General features: G+C 36.1%; 2 protein-coding genes across 3 annotated transcripts; both read left to right on the top strand.

Annotated features, from left to right (window-relative positions):
- The first annotated feature begins 175 nt into the window (after positions 1–175).
- On the top strand, positions 176–6,600 carry LOC103976518 (ACT domain-containing protein ACR12). 2 transcript variants are annotated; one of them, XM_018822371.2, is made up of 10 exons: positions 176–389; positions 1,258–1,312; positions 1,839–1,961; positions 2,894–2,988; positions 3,732–3,810; positions 3,888–3,944; positions 5,138–5,193; positions 5,753–5,858; positions 5,937–6,005; positions 6,315–6,600. In XM_018822371.2, exons 1-10 carry the CDS (start codon positions 205–207, stop codon positions 6,375–6,377), a joined length of 888 nt encoding a protein of 295 aa, XP_018677916.2. In that variant the 5' UTR covers positions 176–204; the 3' UTR covers positions 6,378–6,600. The 2 variants fall into 2 exon arrangements, with proteins under 2 accessions (XP_018677916.2, XP_009390020.3); XM_009391745.3 differs by having other exon boundaries at positions 1,252–1,312.
- Positions 6,601–6,989: 389 nt separating this feature from the next.
- LOC135631976 (probable aspartyl aminopeptidase) lies at positions 6,990–17,366 on the top strand. Its single transcript, XM_065140182.1, has 10 exons — positions 6,990–7,172; positions 7,251–7,341; positions 7,440–7,575; positions 8,378–8,650; positions 10,551–10,701; positions 10,846–11,085; positions 13,240–13,372; positions 14,361–14,542; positions 15,765–15,877; positions 16,969–17,366. Exons 1-10 carry the CDS (start codon positions 6,990–6,992, stop codon positions 17,075–17,077), a joined length of 1,611 nt encoding a protein of 536 aa, XP_064996254.1. The 3' UTR covers positions 17,078–17,366.

Raw genomic sequence — 17,366 nt, 5'->3', positions numbered from 1 at the left:
GGAAGTGTTGGTTTCGGAAAATGGATCAGATTCGGACTTGATTCGAGCGCGGGAAAGCCACTCATCCTGACGTGGCATCAACCGAAGGCGGAGGGCGAAACAGACTCGCCGACGCAAGAGCGAGGGTCGTTTTCGCCTTATAAATACCAACTTCCTCTTTCCCTTCTGTAACCTCCCATTCCGTTGCTGGGAAAGAAGAGAATAATGGCTCTCGCAAGCGCCTTCCTCTCCTCTCGCTTCCTCTTCTTCTCCCCCGCTGCTCTCCGCCCCCGATCTAGGGTTTCAGCCCACCTAGAGTTCCCCCAACCTCTCGAGATCGGCAAGCATGACCCCTCCCTCCACGGATCGGTCGCCTCCGGCGGCGGTGTCTTTCTCGGAAAGCTGCATGGGTGAGCTTGGATTCGCTTCCCTTCGCATATTGTATAGCTGTTTCTTTCTTCTTTGATCTCTTCTCTCGCTAATTCTTGTGAATTATGACCCGTCGTTGACGACTCAGTCCCCGGAGGTGGACGATTCCGCTTGTGGTGTTGTCGTCCTCTGAACGAAACGGGGCTTCGTCCATGGCTTTTTGGGTTTTCTTACATGTCATCTAGGTTTGATTTCTTCGTCTGGGTCTTGGTGCTACGATTTAGTTGATATCGTAGTTTCTTTTTCAAGAAACAACGCTTTGATTGATTTACCGTGATTCAGCCTCATGCTTCTGGATTCTCTTGCTCATGGTTAGTTTATTTAGTTATTTGCTTTCTTGATGAAAATATGGGCTCTGAGTGAGCTCCCGTGATTAATTTTTCTGCTATCTTGTTCATGTTGATTTGATCTGTTCGGATCCGGTTTCATGATCTACAGTCGCATTCTTTTGTTTCATGATATTACAGTTAGAGATTTGTGAAAACAACGTCCTAGTGCATATTCTACTGGTATGAGTTATCCCTTTGTAATGCTAATCCATGAAAGCTTAAGTAGTACCAACCTGTAAATTAGTAGACGCAGCAGTTTACAAAGAAGACAAAACAGACTAAACCCAGTATTTTTTGTGGGATTCTGTATGTTATTACACTTTAAATTTCAAATTATTTTTTATGGGATTCTGTTTTTTGAAAAACTGGAGTTCTATAACTATGTACTCAGCTCTTAAGTTTTCTAGGATAGTTATCATTTACTATGCATGACTTTACCATTGTGATATATGAGGTTATTTAACACCGTCAATCGTCTGTGGTTGGTATTGAATATCTTACATATATGTTATAGGGACAGTCATGATTCTCAATATTTTCTTAACCCAAATGGGGCTGTAGAAACTTCCTCGAAGGTATGACATCTTTTACTCCTCTCAATATTTGTGCATATAAAGAGTAATCTTCAGGGCAGGTGACCTGTATTAGTAGATAAGTTTGCTCCTGCTGCTAAAAAGCATATTCCTTGGTGTATCCTCTTCTCATCTGATGTCTCTGTCATCCATTTTGCTAGTAAAAAAAATTAAAATTTCACTGGAATTGTATTTTCGCAGAGGCAATCGGGTAAGGCACAAGTCAGGGAAAAGAAAGGGATATTAATAACCCATAGCTGCTATTTCTAATTATTTTTGTTCATTTCCGATTTAATTGAACAAAGAAATGTAAAACAAAAATATGTTTGGTATTTCATAATAAAATGCTTCGTTATTGTGTATCAGACATTCTCCCATTTGATACGTGATAAATCCTGCAACCGGGAGCTTTCTGGATAGTTTGTATATGCAGATTTTATGGGATTTACATGAAATCTCTTGAAGTTACATATTGAAATTGCAGGTTTTTACTTTTGATTATCACTTTGACAAATTACTACTCTAGCAGAAATCTGACCAGGAGAATGATTCAGTACCAATGCCAATTATTTTGATAGATCAAGACTCAGATGCACATGCGACTATTGTGTGGCTCAGTTTTGGTGATCGTCTGGGTGCATTACTTGACACGGTCGTCTCTTTCTCTCTGCTTACACACATACACACACAATATATATATATATATATATATATATATATATATATATATATATATATATATATATATATATATATATGTGTATATATATGTGTATATATATATGTGTATATATATATATGTATATATATGTGTATATATATATGTGTATATATATATATGTATATATATGTGTATATATATATATGTATATATATGTATATGTATGTATATATGTATATATATATATGTGTATATATATATGTATATATATGTATATATATGTATATATATGTATATATGTATATATATATATATGTATATATGTATATATATATATATATACATATACATATATATATATATACATATATATATATATACCTGTTCTCACTGCCCCTCTTGTACATAAATATGCATTTAGTCCTGGTATCTATCTGTTGAAAGTCACTTAGTTTGTTTGGATTTTTTTTTTGTAAACTAGTTAAGCATATATAATAATCCTGCAAATAGCTCATATTAAATCCAACTAATGTGCTAATGCACCCAAGCTATATGAACCAAACATAGAACATAAATTTTATGTCAATACATTTGTGGCTATTATTATTATTAGTATTAGTATTAGTATTATTATTGTTATTGTTATTGTTATTATTATTATTATCCTCCTCCTCCTCGTGAGATTGTATATCATATCTTAGTGCATGATAGTTAAGATGAGTCATTAAATATCCAAACATTACTTAAGCACGGATGAGCCTTTAAGGTTACAGATGGTGCCACTATTAAAGCACATTAAGTATGTAGCTGAATTTCTTTTCTTTTTCTGCTTAGTGTTCTAAAAAGATGCTAGATGATTATGATTTGGATACAACTTGCAGAAAATTGAAACATTATTGCATTTGTATTCCCAAAATCTGCAGATGCGAGAACTCAAGGATCTAGGATTGGATGTGACAAAGGGAACTGTAACTACTGAAGATGCCATTGTGAAAACCCAATTTTTTATTACACAACAGTAAGTATTCATGATTGTTTACAGCTATCCCATCTGGTTTTGTTACACGAAATCCATATTGAGAAATCTAGTTTTAAGCACATGCATCTCTTTTACATCCTCTACGTATTTTCTCAACATTCAGGCTGACCTTACATAAATATTTGTAAGTAATTCATGTCTGAAAATTGTAACTGCATTGTTATTGTTATGGCACTATTTGGTCATAATCTCTGATAATCTGAGATGGACTTGGGTTGTGCTGTGTATGTATGCATAATAGCAGCAATATCATGCACTAAGTTTCTGAAAATATTATGTAAACGATGGAAACGACCATTTGTGGTAAATTTGATTTGTCACACTCTGAGCATGAATTCAATAATGCACCTGAATATTTTATGCAAAAAGGAAATACTACTACTACGTTACCATATCATGCAAAAGATCCTAGTTAATATTTCTGGCTGATCCATCTAACTAATAAATTAGCTTTGTTTGTTGTGTATATGTTTATTGTTTTCAAGTTGATTGTGGTAATTTGATTTACTCAAATAGCTGTAACATAAGAACCTAATATAAAATACATTGTAATTAATATTTCCAGTTAAACATTCATGCAAACTATTTGCATCTGATGCCTTTTTTCCCTGTATTCTGCTTTATTACCTTGTCTATTTCAGAATTTTAATTTGGACAAATACTGCAAGTGAAGCATTTGCTTAATTAAATAATTATTGGTATTGACTTCATGAGCATCCTAGGGGGTGCAAGGTTGAGGATCCAGAGATATTGGAACGAATTCGTCTTAGCATCATTGACAACCTTTTGAAGTATCATCCTGTAAGCAATTAGCTTACTTGCTTAATTGCTATAGCAAGGTCTGGTAGTAAGTGGCATTCTGTGCTTGTTTATCATAGGAATCAAGTGAAAGGCTTGCAATGGGTGAAGTTTTTGGAAACAAACCTCCAAAAAAGGTATCTTCACTGATTGCTAAATGTTCTCTTTCACAAAGCTTTAAAAAAAAGAGATTGTGAAATATATCTCTATGGTAGGTTAAGCAATCCAGAACTTTGTATTGACTTTTCAAAAATGTTTCATCTGGATGATTTCCAAGGAAAATTAAAGCAGAAAAGTTCATCTAAATTTTATTATTCCCAGATGTGTTTGGACCTTGCAAATTTTTGCCAATGAGATGCAGCTGATTCAGCTACCTAAAGACTTATGCACAAGATAATACTTCGAAATTTGAGAATTTGTCACTGCGACCGATCTTGTAACAGTAGACATTAAAGTTTAGATAATTATGATGGTCCAGTCATGAAGTATATACTTCAGAAATAGCTGCACTTGGATGATAGAAATAGCCAAGACAAAGGTGAAGTGCATTTGCAAAGTTTCAAGAGCTATTCTGATAAAGCAAGAGGAAATGAATAAATGTTTTATTATTATATTTTGCTGCATTGGTGATTGAATAAAGTACAAATTTTTGACAGCTAACATAGTTCATTGGCTTTTTCACATTTTTCTTAATAGCAGTACATCTTTCAGAGTAAGAATGCATTTTGTGGTGAAAAATGGTTTAATAACTGAAGATCAACCTGCTGCTAATGTAGAGTCCTTTGTTTCTGCTTTTGTGCAGATAATGGTCCATGTATTAGTAATACCTCAATATGGAGTACATTTTACTATTCCAGGAGTTGTGTGGATTGGGCAGCAATTGTTTTTTGTAGCATGTGAAGCATTATTATGAGGGAAAAAAACTAAAAAAGTATGTTCTGTTTAATAGTTAGACATGTCATTCCAATATTAACCTTTGGATGAATGCAGCTTCAGATCATACTGTGATTACCTTATTATGAGGTAACCGGATAATACATGACCCTGCAGGTCCAGGCCTAGAAGATAAGTACGCTAAGATTAAGTTTATTTGGGTGCTGAAACAGGAAAATAAAAGTTGGAATTTAGTACATTTAAGGACTGAGAGGAACAATCTCAGTAAAGAATAATTTGATTAGTAACTTATTCCCTGAAATCGATACAGACTAAATGGCATATGTTCCTTGAACTTTTTCAGTAGGTACTCATCATGTGACTATTATCTATTTTGATAAAAAGAACTGTAGCCACTTCATTGACATTCCTGAAACTCGTCATTTTAAAATTACAGCTTGATGTTGATGATACAACACATGTGCTGCTTCAGGATGATGGGCCAAAGAGAAGGTTTGTTCCTTCTCCATGTTAGTTCGATTACTTTAGTTTCTCTATACAAGTAACTTTTGTGCTGATTAGTTTATGGAGAAGCCCTGATATCATCACCCTTCTGTGTTCTATTGATGCAGTTATCAGCCTAATCAGACAATATAATGATTGCATGTTCTGATAATGTCACTTTTCGTCATCGTGTACAGAGTCTCTTTGTCAAATGGCAATGCTCTGTATTATTCAAGGTGGCAAGATATTAAGATTAATCATAACTTCCTATGCCATTCTTCAAAACCTAAATTGTCATGATCCTGGAAAGATATAACTTTTGTCATGTCTTGTGATTTATATGCACAAATATGCATATATGAACAACTTGTTTTGGTAGTTCTAGTGCTCTACATGATAATCCATATTCAAATTGGTATAACACTTTCGTCATTTTACTTCTAAGTTTTTTGATCTTTTATTTCTAGAATTACATTGTTACATTATATTTTCATAATATTTAGGTTTGTCAGAACCCACTATCTTTGAGAACCTGTACATATCCTAACCACTTTCTGTGATCTTCCAGCTTACTCTACATTGAGACTGCTGATCGCCCTGGATTACTGCTGGAGATCATCAAGATTATACTAGACATCAGTATAGATGTTGAATCAGCAGAGATTGACACTGAAGTCTTTCTTCTCTCTCTAGTATGTATGTATGTGTGCACAAGAATTAAAATTAAAATTCGTCTATACGTTGTCTTATAGGGCCTGGTAGCAAAGGACATATTTCATGTGAGCTACAGAGGTGCAGCACTGAGCAATACTTTGTCACAGGTAAGGTTAATCACGTCAATATTTTGCAACTACTGTGTTCATTTAAGCTTATAGTCTCAAATGTTAACAAAAGAAAAAAAATCTGATTTCAAGTAGCTGAGACACAAATTGGATTTATAGAAGTTGGGAAAAAGTAAATATTTAGGTTATGTGGTTTTCTGTTGGACCTGAATTTGAATTCGAAGTAATATTTATATGATTTCATTGCTTTAACTGTGCTTAAATTAAGTAGGAAAGTTTTTGATGATTTGGTTGGTTTAATGACCAGGTAGATATTCGTCTCCTATTATGAGTTCAATATATGTGCAGGTTCTGATCAACAGCTTGCTATACTACCTTCGAAGGCCTGGAACAGAGGAAGATAGTTATTGATGTTTCACGGGTAACAATAACTTGCTTAGATGTCGTTTGGTACGCGATTCCACGTCCACTATGTACACCATTTCTATCGGATCTTGTCAACGACTGCCATGTATATAGGTGGCCTTAACTCTAGGCCACAAGAATCCACTCTGATCAGTGTCCTGTATGGCCGTTGATTTGGCTGTCTCTCTTCCGTCCTTTGAATGTGCATCTTTTGTTATTGCTTTTCTCAGTGTATTGCCACATGTTTCCTTAATCCGATATATCATATTCTAAGAACACACCAAAAAAATATATAGGGAAAAGTATTTCTTTTCTGAAAAAATAGATAATTTCTTTTCGAACCTTATCTCTAACTGCCCAAAGTTTGAGTTAAAAAAAGTAAAATGTTGGAGACGGATGGAATAGATGGTCTTTTTCATAATTTTAAGAAATTCTTATTTTACATATAGTGCGCACCGAACAGATCGATACCCGGAGGTCGCGCTAATCTCGAACTCTAATGTGCCCTGACCCCTGTTTTTTTTCCGTTCATTTTAAATTTTATTTATCTATTTCGTATCGTGTCCGATCATCATCATATCTTGCATCTTCTTCGGTGTCGCGATTGTGTAGTAAGCGATGGCTCTGAGTCGTCTCCATCTCCTCCTCAACAAGCCGCCTCCCCACCCGTTTCTGCCCCCCTCATCTTTCTTCTCTCCTCTCTCCTCAAGCTTCCACGTCTCCTCCCGGCGACCCCGCCCCATCTCGCGCTTCTCCTTCGCCCGTCGTCTCCTTTGCTCCAAATCCGATCCCCCGACCCAGGTGAGAACCTCTCGGGTTTCCCCTTTTTGAATTCCCCCTCCTCCCTCTATTCCTCTGATCAGTCTACTGTCGATTCAGAGCGACCCAAGAAGGGGCGAGCCCGCCCCTTCAATAGTTGGCGATCTGCTGGATTACCTTAACGAGTCTTGGACGCAGTTCCACGCCACCGGTAAATCTGTGAAATCTTCTATTCGTTCCGTCATCCTGTTCCTTTTTCGGGTGCTTTGGTCGGACGCTTTTTTTATTTGTGGCTTTTTTGCAATTCAGCTGAAGCGAAGAGGCAGCTGATCGAGGCTGGTTTCCATTTGCTCAACGAGAATGACGAGTGGGATCTGCGGCCCGGTGGTCGGTACTTCTTCACTCGGAATATGTCCTGCTTGGTGGCTTTTGTGGTTGGAGAGAGGTGAGTTGCGTTATATAGTCAAATGCTTGTTTAACAAATTTAAGAGTCGGTTTACGAAATTGTTACTATTGTAGTTCTGTTAGCGTGGAGACCAAAGAATGATATATTCAGCTTAAGCAATCCCTAATATAGTGAATTTTACTTCATTTTACTACATTACAAAATTGGGTCCGGTACATGGGGGCAGTGATTTCTTAAAGCACGGAACTATGGTTACTTGGAAAATCATGAATTTGTGAATTTAATCGTGCAGCACAACTCCTCTTGATCGGCACAAACCAATCTATCTTGTTGAATTTTATCTTTTCAAATCCCTCTTTGCCATTTTATGAACCTTCTTTATAATGTGGAGGTAATAATTCAAACCTTATGAACAGTGCTAACAACTCAATTACTTGATAATAGATTAAGTTTACTAGTGAGTAGCTAAGATGACATATAAATACTCTTATGGATTTAACAGATGTGGCTTCACGCTTTACTCACTATGTTAATTTGGTTCTATTCCTAATAACAACCTAGAATAACTAAAAACTAAAACAACAGAGTGATCTGGTGTATTTGGAACTTGGACAGTTGCCAACTGCTATTCATTGCCATTTGTTGGTGATTAGTGATTTTGTATATGATCATTTTCCTTTAGTTCCCTTACATAGTTTTGATATCTTCATTCCTGGCTGTTGCGCCTTTATTACCATTGCACAGTGATATCTTATATCTATTATTTGACAAACTAAGGGTGCTATTCTACTTTCTCGTTCTCTGTTGTTGATGTTAGTGGTTTTTTCCCTTGTTTTTGCAGGTATAGCATCGGAAGTGGTTTTCATGTAATTGCTGCTCACACAGATAGCCCATGCTTAAAACTCAAGCCTCGGTCTGCATCATCCAAGTCTGGCTTTCTGATGGTAAATGTGCAAACTTATGGAGGTGGATTGTGGCACACATGGTTTGATAGAGATCTAAGTGTAGCTGGGAGAGTTATTCTGAAAGATGGCCATGGTTCATTTAGTCATAAACTTGTTAAAGTGAGGAGACCTTTGCTACGTGTACCAACATTGGCCATTCATCTTGACCGGTTGCTGCCTATTTCCTCCTTCAATTATGGATTGTTTCAATTTATTCACATTCAAATGCATGATGAATTACATTTAACAGTCCGTCATGATTGTACTATCTGCCATATGATATTCCAAGTTATGCAAAAATGTTTTCAAACCAAGTCTGGTATTACAGATGAAACAATAACATGGCTCATCAGTACAATATATAAATATTAAATATATAAATCTTTTCATTTCAGATCCATGTCTATAAGAAATAGGGAAGTCATTGTGTCCAAAAGTCAATGTTTTTTTAGTAAATTTTTGTTTTCAAACTTATAAACTTTTGGGATCAGTGATTTAAAAAGGCGCTCGCCTAGGCGCTCGGGCGGGGCGAGGCGAGGTGAGGCCCGAGCGCCTCGCTAATCTCCCAGGCGGCGCGCTTCAAACAGGCGCCGCCTAGGCGCTCGCCCGAGCCCAGGCGCTGGGCGCTTCGGGCGAGTGCCTGGGTTAACCAAGGCGACCGAACCAGGATTTTAGGTCAGGTTCGGTCCTGGTTCGATCTCTGATGGTTAGTTGGTTCAATCGAACCAACTAAAATCGATATAAGTGAGAACCCAACCCTAACCCTCTCCGCTGTCGCTCCCGATCCCGATCTCGCTGCTCGCCGCTGTTGCTGCTCGCAAACACTTCCATTGTCGCCGCTATCGCTGCTCGCAAACGCTGCCTCTGTCGCCGCTCGCGCCTCCCGCTGCTCGCCACTCCTGCTCCCGCTGCCGCTGCTCGCCGTTGTCGCTACTCACAAACGCTACCTTTGTCACCGCTCGCGCCTCCCGTTGCTCGCCACTGTCGCTGCTCGCAAACGCTGCCTCTGTTGCCGCTCGCGCCTCCCGCTGCTCGTCGCTTCTGCTCCCGCTGCCGTTGCTCGCCACTGTCGCTGCTCGCAAACGCTGCCGCTGTCGCCACCCGCGCCTCCCGCTGCTCGCCGCTCCTGCTCCCACTATCGCTGCTCGCCGCTGTCGCCACTCCCGCTGCCGCTGTTGCGGCTCGCCACTACCGTTGTCGTCGCTCGCCGCTGCCGCTTCCTCTTTTCTCAGTCAGCAGGCTCAGCACCCCTTTACACTTCCTTTTAACAGTATACGTATACTGTATACTGTTAATATTATTAAGTTTATTTAAAATAATTAATTTTCAATACTGTAAATAGATTAATAATATATTATTTTGATTTTAATACTGTTAATTTTTATTTATTTGAAATTATTGCTAGGTTTCTTAATACTGTTAATTTTATATCTTAGATTTTTTTTAATTTAATAGCATATTTTTATTTAAAAATTTTAAATAATTATATTTATTAATTATATTATATATTTTTATATTTTAGCGCCTTGCTTCGCTCGGGCGAGCGCCTAGCGCCTCGGGCGTTTTTGGACCATGGCGCCTAGCGCTTTTTAAATCACTGTTTGGGATACATCTTCCAGCTATATGCTAATTTCATTTTTAAAGGAATCCTCTTTTTTTTTTAAACAAATGGGCAATCCTTATTTCCGAAGCCTTTTATATTCCACTTTCTTTCTCGAAGAATGTATATTCTTTTGAACTTGTGGCATGTAAATGTGAAATATCATACATCTTTTTAGACATGGTTGTTCTCTCTGAAAGCCTAAAATTCACTGCAATAAGTTTAAATTTACATTGTACATTCTCATGTTCTTTGTAAGCATTTCAACGATTTCAATTTGCATTTGCACTTATAAGATCAATTTTTCTGTTTATTTCACACTGTATGTTTTCTGATTTATCTATTTATTCACTCCAGTAAATTCGTTGTGTTTGCACATGAATAAATAAACTACAATGTTCAAAAGTTGGTTTCATTTGATCGAAATCATTCTGATGTATGAACCCAAAAGCTAACTTTCCTTTATATAGCACAGTGAATACTGAAGGTTTTAAACCAAACTTGGAGACACAGCTTCTTCCGCTAATTGCAACAAAAATTGAGGATGCTGAAATGAAATCTGAGGACAAGAAAATAGCACCTTCTTCATCAAAAAGTGCTCATCATTCGCTGCTCTTGCAGGTATTTGCAGAACTTACCTGAAAATATCAGATTAATAACCTCATGTAGATGGTCAGTATAATCATGATGTGTATTCAGTTTTTATCTATTTAGCTTCAAACAAAATTGGTGTTGTGGTGCTTAATGTTTTATGTAAATTTTCAGGTCTTATGCGAAGAACTCAATTGTGATGTTAGTGATATTATGGATATGGAGCTGAATGTTTGTGATACTCAGCCTAGTTGCCTTGGAGGTGGAAATAATGAATTTATATTCTCTGGAAGACTGGACAATCTTGCTTCAAGTTATTGTGCACTCAGAGCTCTGATAGATACATGTCGGTTGCCTGGAGATTTAGCAAATGAGCAAGCTATCCGAATGGTTGCTCTGTTTGATAATGAAGAGGTATTACTTTCAATATATCTTTTAACCAGATTCATATGTTTTGTATTATTTGATGGCTTTATCTATAACTTGTTTTAATTACCTGCTCGGATCCTGACGGACTCATGCTTATCTCCAGTTTACTATATTGAAGTGTCATTTCTTAAGAACGAAATAAACTTAATGATGTACAACATACAATCACCACTGCATGCTACATGAGCATATGATTTGTCCTTTGCAAATGATCTGATATATGAACAGGCATTGAACCATTCATTTATCTACAGTAGTAATGTGCTACTTCTGAACTTTGGAGAGTAAATTGTATTTACATGAACTTTACAATCAGTTCTGATACATATGAAGATATATACACTTGAAAATTTGAAATGCTATTTTGGCGTACTAGTGATTTCAAACACATTCTACAACCATGTTGTTTGATTAGTTGTGTTTCTTTTTCCTTTTCTTCTTGATGCATAATGCATCATATATGGAACACTCCAGTTTAGTGCCATGTTGGAAGTGGCTAAAACTAAGATTGACTTATGAAGATGTTAACTTGGGCTTAAGAATTTTGAGCTCGTGATTTAGTTTCAACAAAGTTAATAGGCTAGTTATCTCATCAGGCTGGTTCGTGATAATTGATATTAGAATTGACCTAGTCTTGGGTCATAGTAAGGGGTTCAATTAGGAAATGATTACCCGTGGATACAATCAGAGGGCACGTCATGGCGTAGAGCCACCATTGACTTATGTTTCACATACATAATGCTAGGTTTTGATCTGGGCTATGTTGGGCCTTGATAAGGATGTTAAATCCTTAAGTGGGTCGTCATTTTAATATGTGATCCTAATTTTACAGTTTTGATAAGTGGAAATTGAACATTTGTATCTATAAACATTGCCATTAGTCAAAATATGTAAGATATGATTTAGTAATTGAATAATTTGGAAAATATTACTGAGAAGCTAATTACAATTATAGAATTTATCTATTTGTTTCTTTATCATTTTGTCTAAACTTAGATAATAAATTAGAAATTAGACAAGAAATGTCACGAAGAAAATTTGTAGACTCAATACTTCAGCAATGGTGTCTTAAGAAGAAACCATGATGTATAAAGGTTCAAGAAAATTTATTATTGTCAGCCCTTCAACTTGGATAACTGGGTATTCATTGTTAGAAAAAAGGAGATACCATGTGATGGTTTTAACCTTCTTTAAGGGTTTTTATTTCACAAATTAAAGAATGAAGAAAAGATTCCAAAAATAGGAAAATACGATATCGCATGTTGTTCGAAACGATGTTGGGTTTTTTGGTTATTCATAGTGCAGGATAAAACGTGAGAAGAGAGAGAGTAGAAGAATTGGAAAATGGCAGATGATAGAAGATGGAGAATAGAAAAGAGATGAGATATATAAATGAACCAATTTCTGGCCTGCTAATTGTCCTGATCTGAACAATACTGGGATCCAACTTTCTCAAGCATAATATAAGATATATGTTGGTCAATTAATTAAAATCAGAGGCCTGAAATGGCCCTAAGATCATTCATATTCAAAACAGAAAAGTTGAGTGTACTATTAGGTATGCAGTAGAACTTCTTCAGTTAGACTAAGGAATAGTTTGAAATTGTGATGACTCTATTGTTCTAGTTTTGTCCTTAAAATTCATATGAATATAGGAAAGGTGAAGTGGAAACTAACAATATTCAGGTGACTGCATCAGATAATAGGAACACATATCCGGTCAAGTGTTGTAGTGCTATAGTGCTTCTGGAGCAACATCATATTGGATAAAGTGGAAAGAGAATAGGTTTCATTGTTATTATTTACTAATGTCCACCATAAATGTTGTGGGTACTTGAAAAGGTTCAGATGGAAGTGATGGAAAAAGAGATTAAATGAAAATAAACATAAAACCTATTAAACACAATGCTCATTCCTATATAAATTGGATCAATTCCTGATTTTTGCAACTTAGCTTGAGACAGTACCTGAAGTTGACAATGCTTGTCTATCATAAGATTCCTATCTTCAAATGGTGTATCAGAAGAAACAATACCTCAAACATAATGTGTATTCTTCTGTTTGTTCCATTTTTACTCAATTGTCAAAAGCACACACAATATTTTTTTTAGTTGTATTATGTTGTTTTGGAATTGACAGGTGGGATCAAACTCTATGCAAGGGGCAGGTGCACCAACCATTTTCCAGGCTATGAGACGCATTGTTGATTGCTTGGCTCAGGAGCGATTTAGAGAGGGTTCATTTGAACGTGCATTACGTTCATCTTTTCTTGGTATTCTGTTGCTAATTTTCTTTTGCTTGAAGATAGAGTACAATAAGAATTCACATAGTACTTACTATCTGCAAAAATGTGAACTGTGTTCTTTGTGATAGGATCAGTCTGAAGTTTTCTGGAGCAGACAGTATTTTTTGTAAATTACCTTCACATGCCCTCATAATAATTTTTATTTCCTTTTTTCTTTAATGATGGCAATTTATTTTTATCTTAATAAAGAAATTGCTCATCCTTTTGAAATGTCATGATATTTGTCCTTGGGGTGTTGAAAATAACTATTAGTTAGTTGACAAATAAAAATATGCCCACAAATTCAGTTACACTTATGCCCATCCAAATTCTGTCATTCTTTTATGGTCAAAAAGTCCTTGAACAATTTGAATATAGAATTCTGTGATTGAGATTGTAGATTGTTGGATATATAGATAGCTTCTTTTTATGCATCGTTGCAGAATCATCAACTCTGAAAGAGTGCTTTTCATCGGAACTATTACTATGCTATTGTTGCTAGTTCTATGGGTGATCTAAATTCTAAAGCTTCTTTTCTCTTTCTTTGCTATTCTAGGAATTTTAAGATACATGTCTGGTTTTATTTCCATTCCAATTTCTAGTGGGTATCTAGTAGTTATAAATTTTGAAGTGCTGGAGCATGTAAATTGCAGTAATGAACTAACTTAAAAGTTCTAGCAGTACAACTACAACATTTCAAGAGTTGTATTGAAGGTATAAGAGATGAGGTTGATAAGAAATTATTGGATGTCTGCAGAGTGTCAACTTTATATCTGAGTTGTTGACCAAGTGGGACACCAAGAAATTTCAACTTTTGTTAGCTTTTTCATGTCTCCTTTGTGTGGTTTTCGTACATGATAAAAGAAATCAAATGTGATGCTGATTTTCTGAAATGGATATAATTACATGGATTATCGGTATAAGGTCTGATAATCTACTAGTGGATCTTATGTTTTGTCTATTTGTTGTTTCTCAGTGTCGGCAGACATGGCACATGGTCTCCACCCAAATTTTCCAGACAAATATGAAGAGCACCACAGACCAGCTCTACAAAAAGGAGTTGTGATCAAACATAATGCCAATCAGCGTTATGCCACAAGTTCTTTAACTGCATTTCTTTTTAAAGAAGTAGCAAATGTTCATAACCTTCCAGTTCAGGTATTGCCAATGAATTATATGATCTTCTGGATTACATTCTCAAATAAAATCTCTTTCTTTAAGGTGTTTTTTCATGCAATGCATTCGTTGAAGACTCGACAATGTATTACATGTTATCCATTATTTCTAGTCCGTGGGGATGAGTAACTGTTGTCCTTTTTCTCTGTATTATTGACTTTGTTACCTAGAAGTGAACCTTTTAGAGATTAATACATCTATAAAATTAGCTTAATGGAAGTCTCCGTGACTTGCTTTTTTTCTGCAATAATATGTAACTTCAATGTCTCCCTACATCGATGGCACAGAGGCATAGTAGATACATATGCAAAATTTATGGTACATGCCTCGTCAGTAGATCTTATGTTATACTTTTGGCATTCCATAAGAATCTGTTCTAGGATTTTCTTGCTTTTGTAGGAAAACTGTTGGCACTCTGTTCTGAGAACTTATCGATCTAAAAGATTCATTATTTTGACAGTTAGTCTTAGTCTATTTCTATATCAAATGGAGTACTAAACAGAGAAATAAATTCTTCTTTATATTATGATAAGGAAGTTGAAAATGGATTGAAGGAATCATAGTCATATTTTTGAGCAGTCACCTATGCATAGGCAGATTGCCACATCCTATCACGTCATCAATGGTATCCACTATCCAAGTTCTGAGATGGTTTATCTAGAGGGTTTAGTCTTTTTATAATCATTCAGGTATTAGCATGAGTGTTCTTTGGGAAGGGTTCTTGCTATTGATGTTGTTTGTATGTTTCTTCTACGTGAGCTTTTGAAAAAAGAAAAGAAAAGAAACCACAAAGCGAGGTAGGTATTTTTTGTTCATCAGCAGTGGGAATCTTGGTGTCCTTCCACTGTGGACAATATATTTCATTAATACAGCTAAAACAAAAAATTTTCTTCCTCCGAGTCGCAGAAACCACTTGAGCACCCTATAGTGGAAACTGTGAATATAACATACTTTCAACACACCTTTTTTTCCCTTTCTATTGAGGTAGTAGCAATCAAGAGTTGCATGATCCATCTGAGCGTTTTGACAGAAAGTGTTTTCAATTTTTACATAACATAATCTTGAAATTGGTTGTGTTCTTTCTTGGTGACAGTTGACTTATTGATTAACTTGTAAAATCTTTCAATAACAGTCTTCAAGTTTTTACTATTTTATTGCAGATAGATGTTTCGTAAAACAATGCTGACCTTTGTAACCCATGTAGGAATTTGTCGTAAGAAATGATATGGGATGTGGGTCAACTATTGGCCCTATACTTGCTTCAGGGGTTGGTATCCGAACTGTTGACTGTGGCATTCCTCAGCTGTCAATGCACAGGTGAGTCTCTCATGGCATCATCGTATTGTTTGTATTTATGCTGCACTCCTTTTTTGTTGTTTAAACATGTGAAAAATAATATCGTCACAAAAAATTATGCTGGACAATAAAAAATGTTGGACACTGAAGTTCAGTGTGATGTAGCTGGAGCAACCTACATCACACTATACCATCCCATAACCCACAGTGACTGAACCACGTTAGCTGAAGCCTAATGGAAAGCGTCTTCTGAGATGATACCTGTGAGCGATTAAAAATGTTCACCAGGATGATGGGTCACAGATAGATTTAATAGAGAGGTAAATGTGTTTGCTAAACCTAACACAAAATTCTCAGGGTAAAAACTGTATAATGACGACAAAAAAAGGAGAATCCACATACATCAACTTGACATTGCATGCGCCGCCATATCAAGCAATTGAGGATTGCAGGTAGGTATGTCTTGTGCTATTTGAGTTTGGAGTCCTATTGAAGGTGCATCTAAGCCCATTTGCTATGGCTACGTCATGAACTTAAAAATCCAATTCACACTGCTGACACCTGCAAATGGACTACACCTCTTTTGTCACTCTAAAGGATTATATATTAACTAAAAACTATAAACATAGTCTGACAAAGTGACAGATTTGCAGAAACAGAAGTTCTTTTTGTTGTTTCACCATTAAACTATTGTTTCCTATATAATGTAATGTGTAATGTTTACTGGCTTTTGTAGCCCTGCTTATTTATATGATAGTTGCTGTATCTTTTAATTTTACTTGACGCCCTGGTTTCCACGGCACCGTTTTTATAGGGAACTTGTTTCTACTAACAATTATTGATTTCATAGATTTTGTATAATATAGTTTAAGAACAAACATGGCATGACAGACAAGTTTGTAATCTAAAAGATACTTTCAAAAAATATAAATTGGAAACAGATGCAGGATTGTGATGGAATTTGGCAATCATTTGGTATAGTATGTGTGACAGCAGAACATGTACTGCAAAGGAGAATACAGCACGCTGTATGAATGTTCTCGTTTATCCTCAGTTTTTCTCAAGTGGTGGTTACCTACTGTAATCTAACTTATATTTGGGTTATGCTGCAGTGTCAGGGAGATATGCGGCAAAGACGATATCGATATGGCTTATAAGCATTTCATGGCCTTCTTCCAATCGTTTTCAGACATCGACAAGAAGCTAAGTGTAGATTTTTAGTTCAAGATTTCCTTCACTTCCTTAAATTCTCTTTTATCTTGTCCAATAATTCTTTCATCATCTGTGCTCCCGGCATTCTTTAAGCATAAGAAGACTTACTTTACAAACTAATTCTGACAGCGTATAAATCTGTTGGCCAAATAATTATCCAACTACACATGAATCTATAAGCACGGTTCCTTCGAAAATGTTCTCAGCACATGTTTACTGTAACAAAAGGCTTGCTGCTATTTGTTTCTTAGCTAGCTAATTACTTGATGGTAAAAGTAAAGAAAAAGCTTTTGTCTGA

The sequence above is a fragment of the Musa acuminata genome, chromosome BXJ3-2, assembly GCF_036884655.1.
Source record: "Musa acuminata AAA Group cultivar baxijiao chromosome BXJ3-2, Cavendish_Baxijiao_AAA, whole genome shotgun sequence".
NCBI lineage: Eukaryota > Viridiplantae > Streptophyta > Magnoliopsida > Zingiberales > Musaceae > Musa > Musa acuminata.
The sequence above is the reverse complement of the archived record's forward strand: the minus strand, read 5'-3'. Positions and strand labels throughout refer to the sequence as shown.

Bases quoted from the DNA above. Each gene is read 5' to 3' on its own strand.
- LOC103976518 (XM_009391745.3), top strand. From the start codon at position 205: ATGGCTCTCGCAAGCGCCTTCCTCTCCTCTCGCTTCCTCTTCTTCTCC. The intron at 2,989-3,731 runs GTAAGTATTCAT...TGAGCATCCTAG, and splicing joins CAATTTTTTATTACACAACA to GGGGTGCAAGGTTGAGGATC. The intron at 6,006-6,314 runs GTAAGGTTAATC...ATATATGTGCAG, and splicing joins TGAGCAATACTTTGTCACAG to GTTCTGATCAACAGCTTGCT.
- LOC135631976 (XM_065140182.1), top strand. From the start codon at position 6,990: ATGGCTCTGAGTCGTCTCCATCTCCTCCTCAACAAGCCGCCTCCCCAC. The intron at 7,173-7,250 runs GTGAGAACCTCT...CTGTCGATTCAG, and splicing joins AATCCGATCCCCCGACCCAG to AGCGACCCAAGAAGGGGCGA. The intron at 7,342-7,439 runs GTAAATCTGTGA...TTTGCAATTCAG, and splicing joins GACGCAGTTCCACGCCACCG to CTGAAGCGAAGAGGCAGCTG.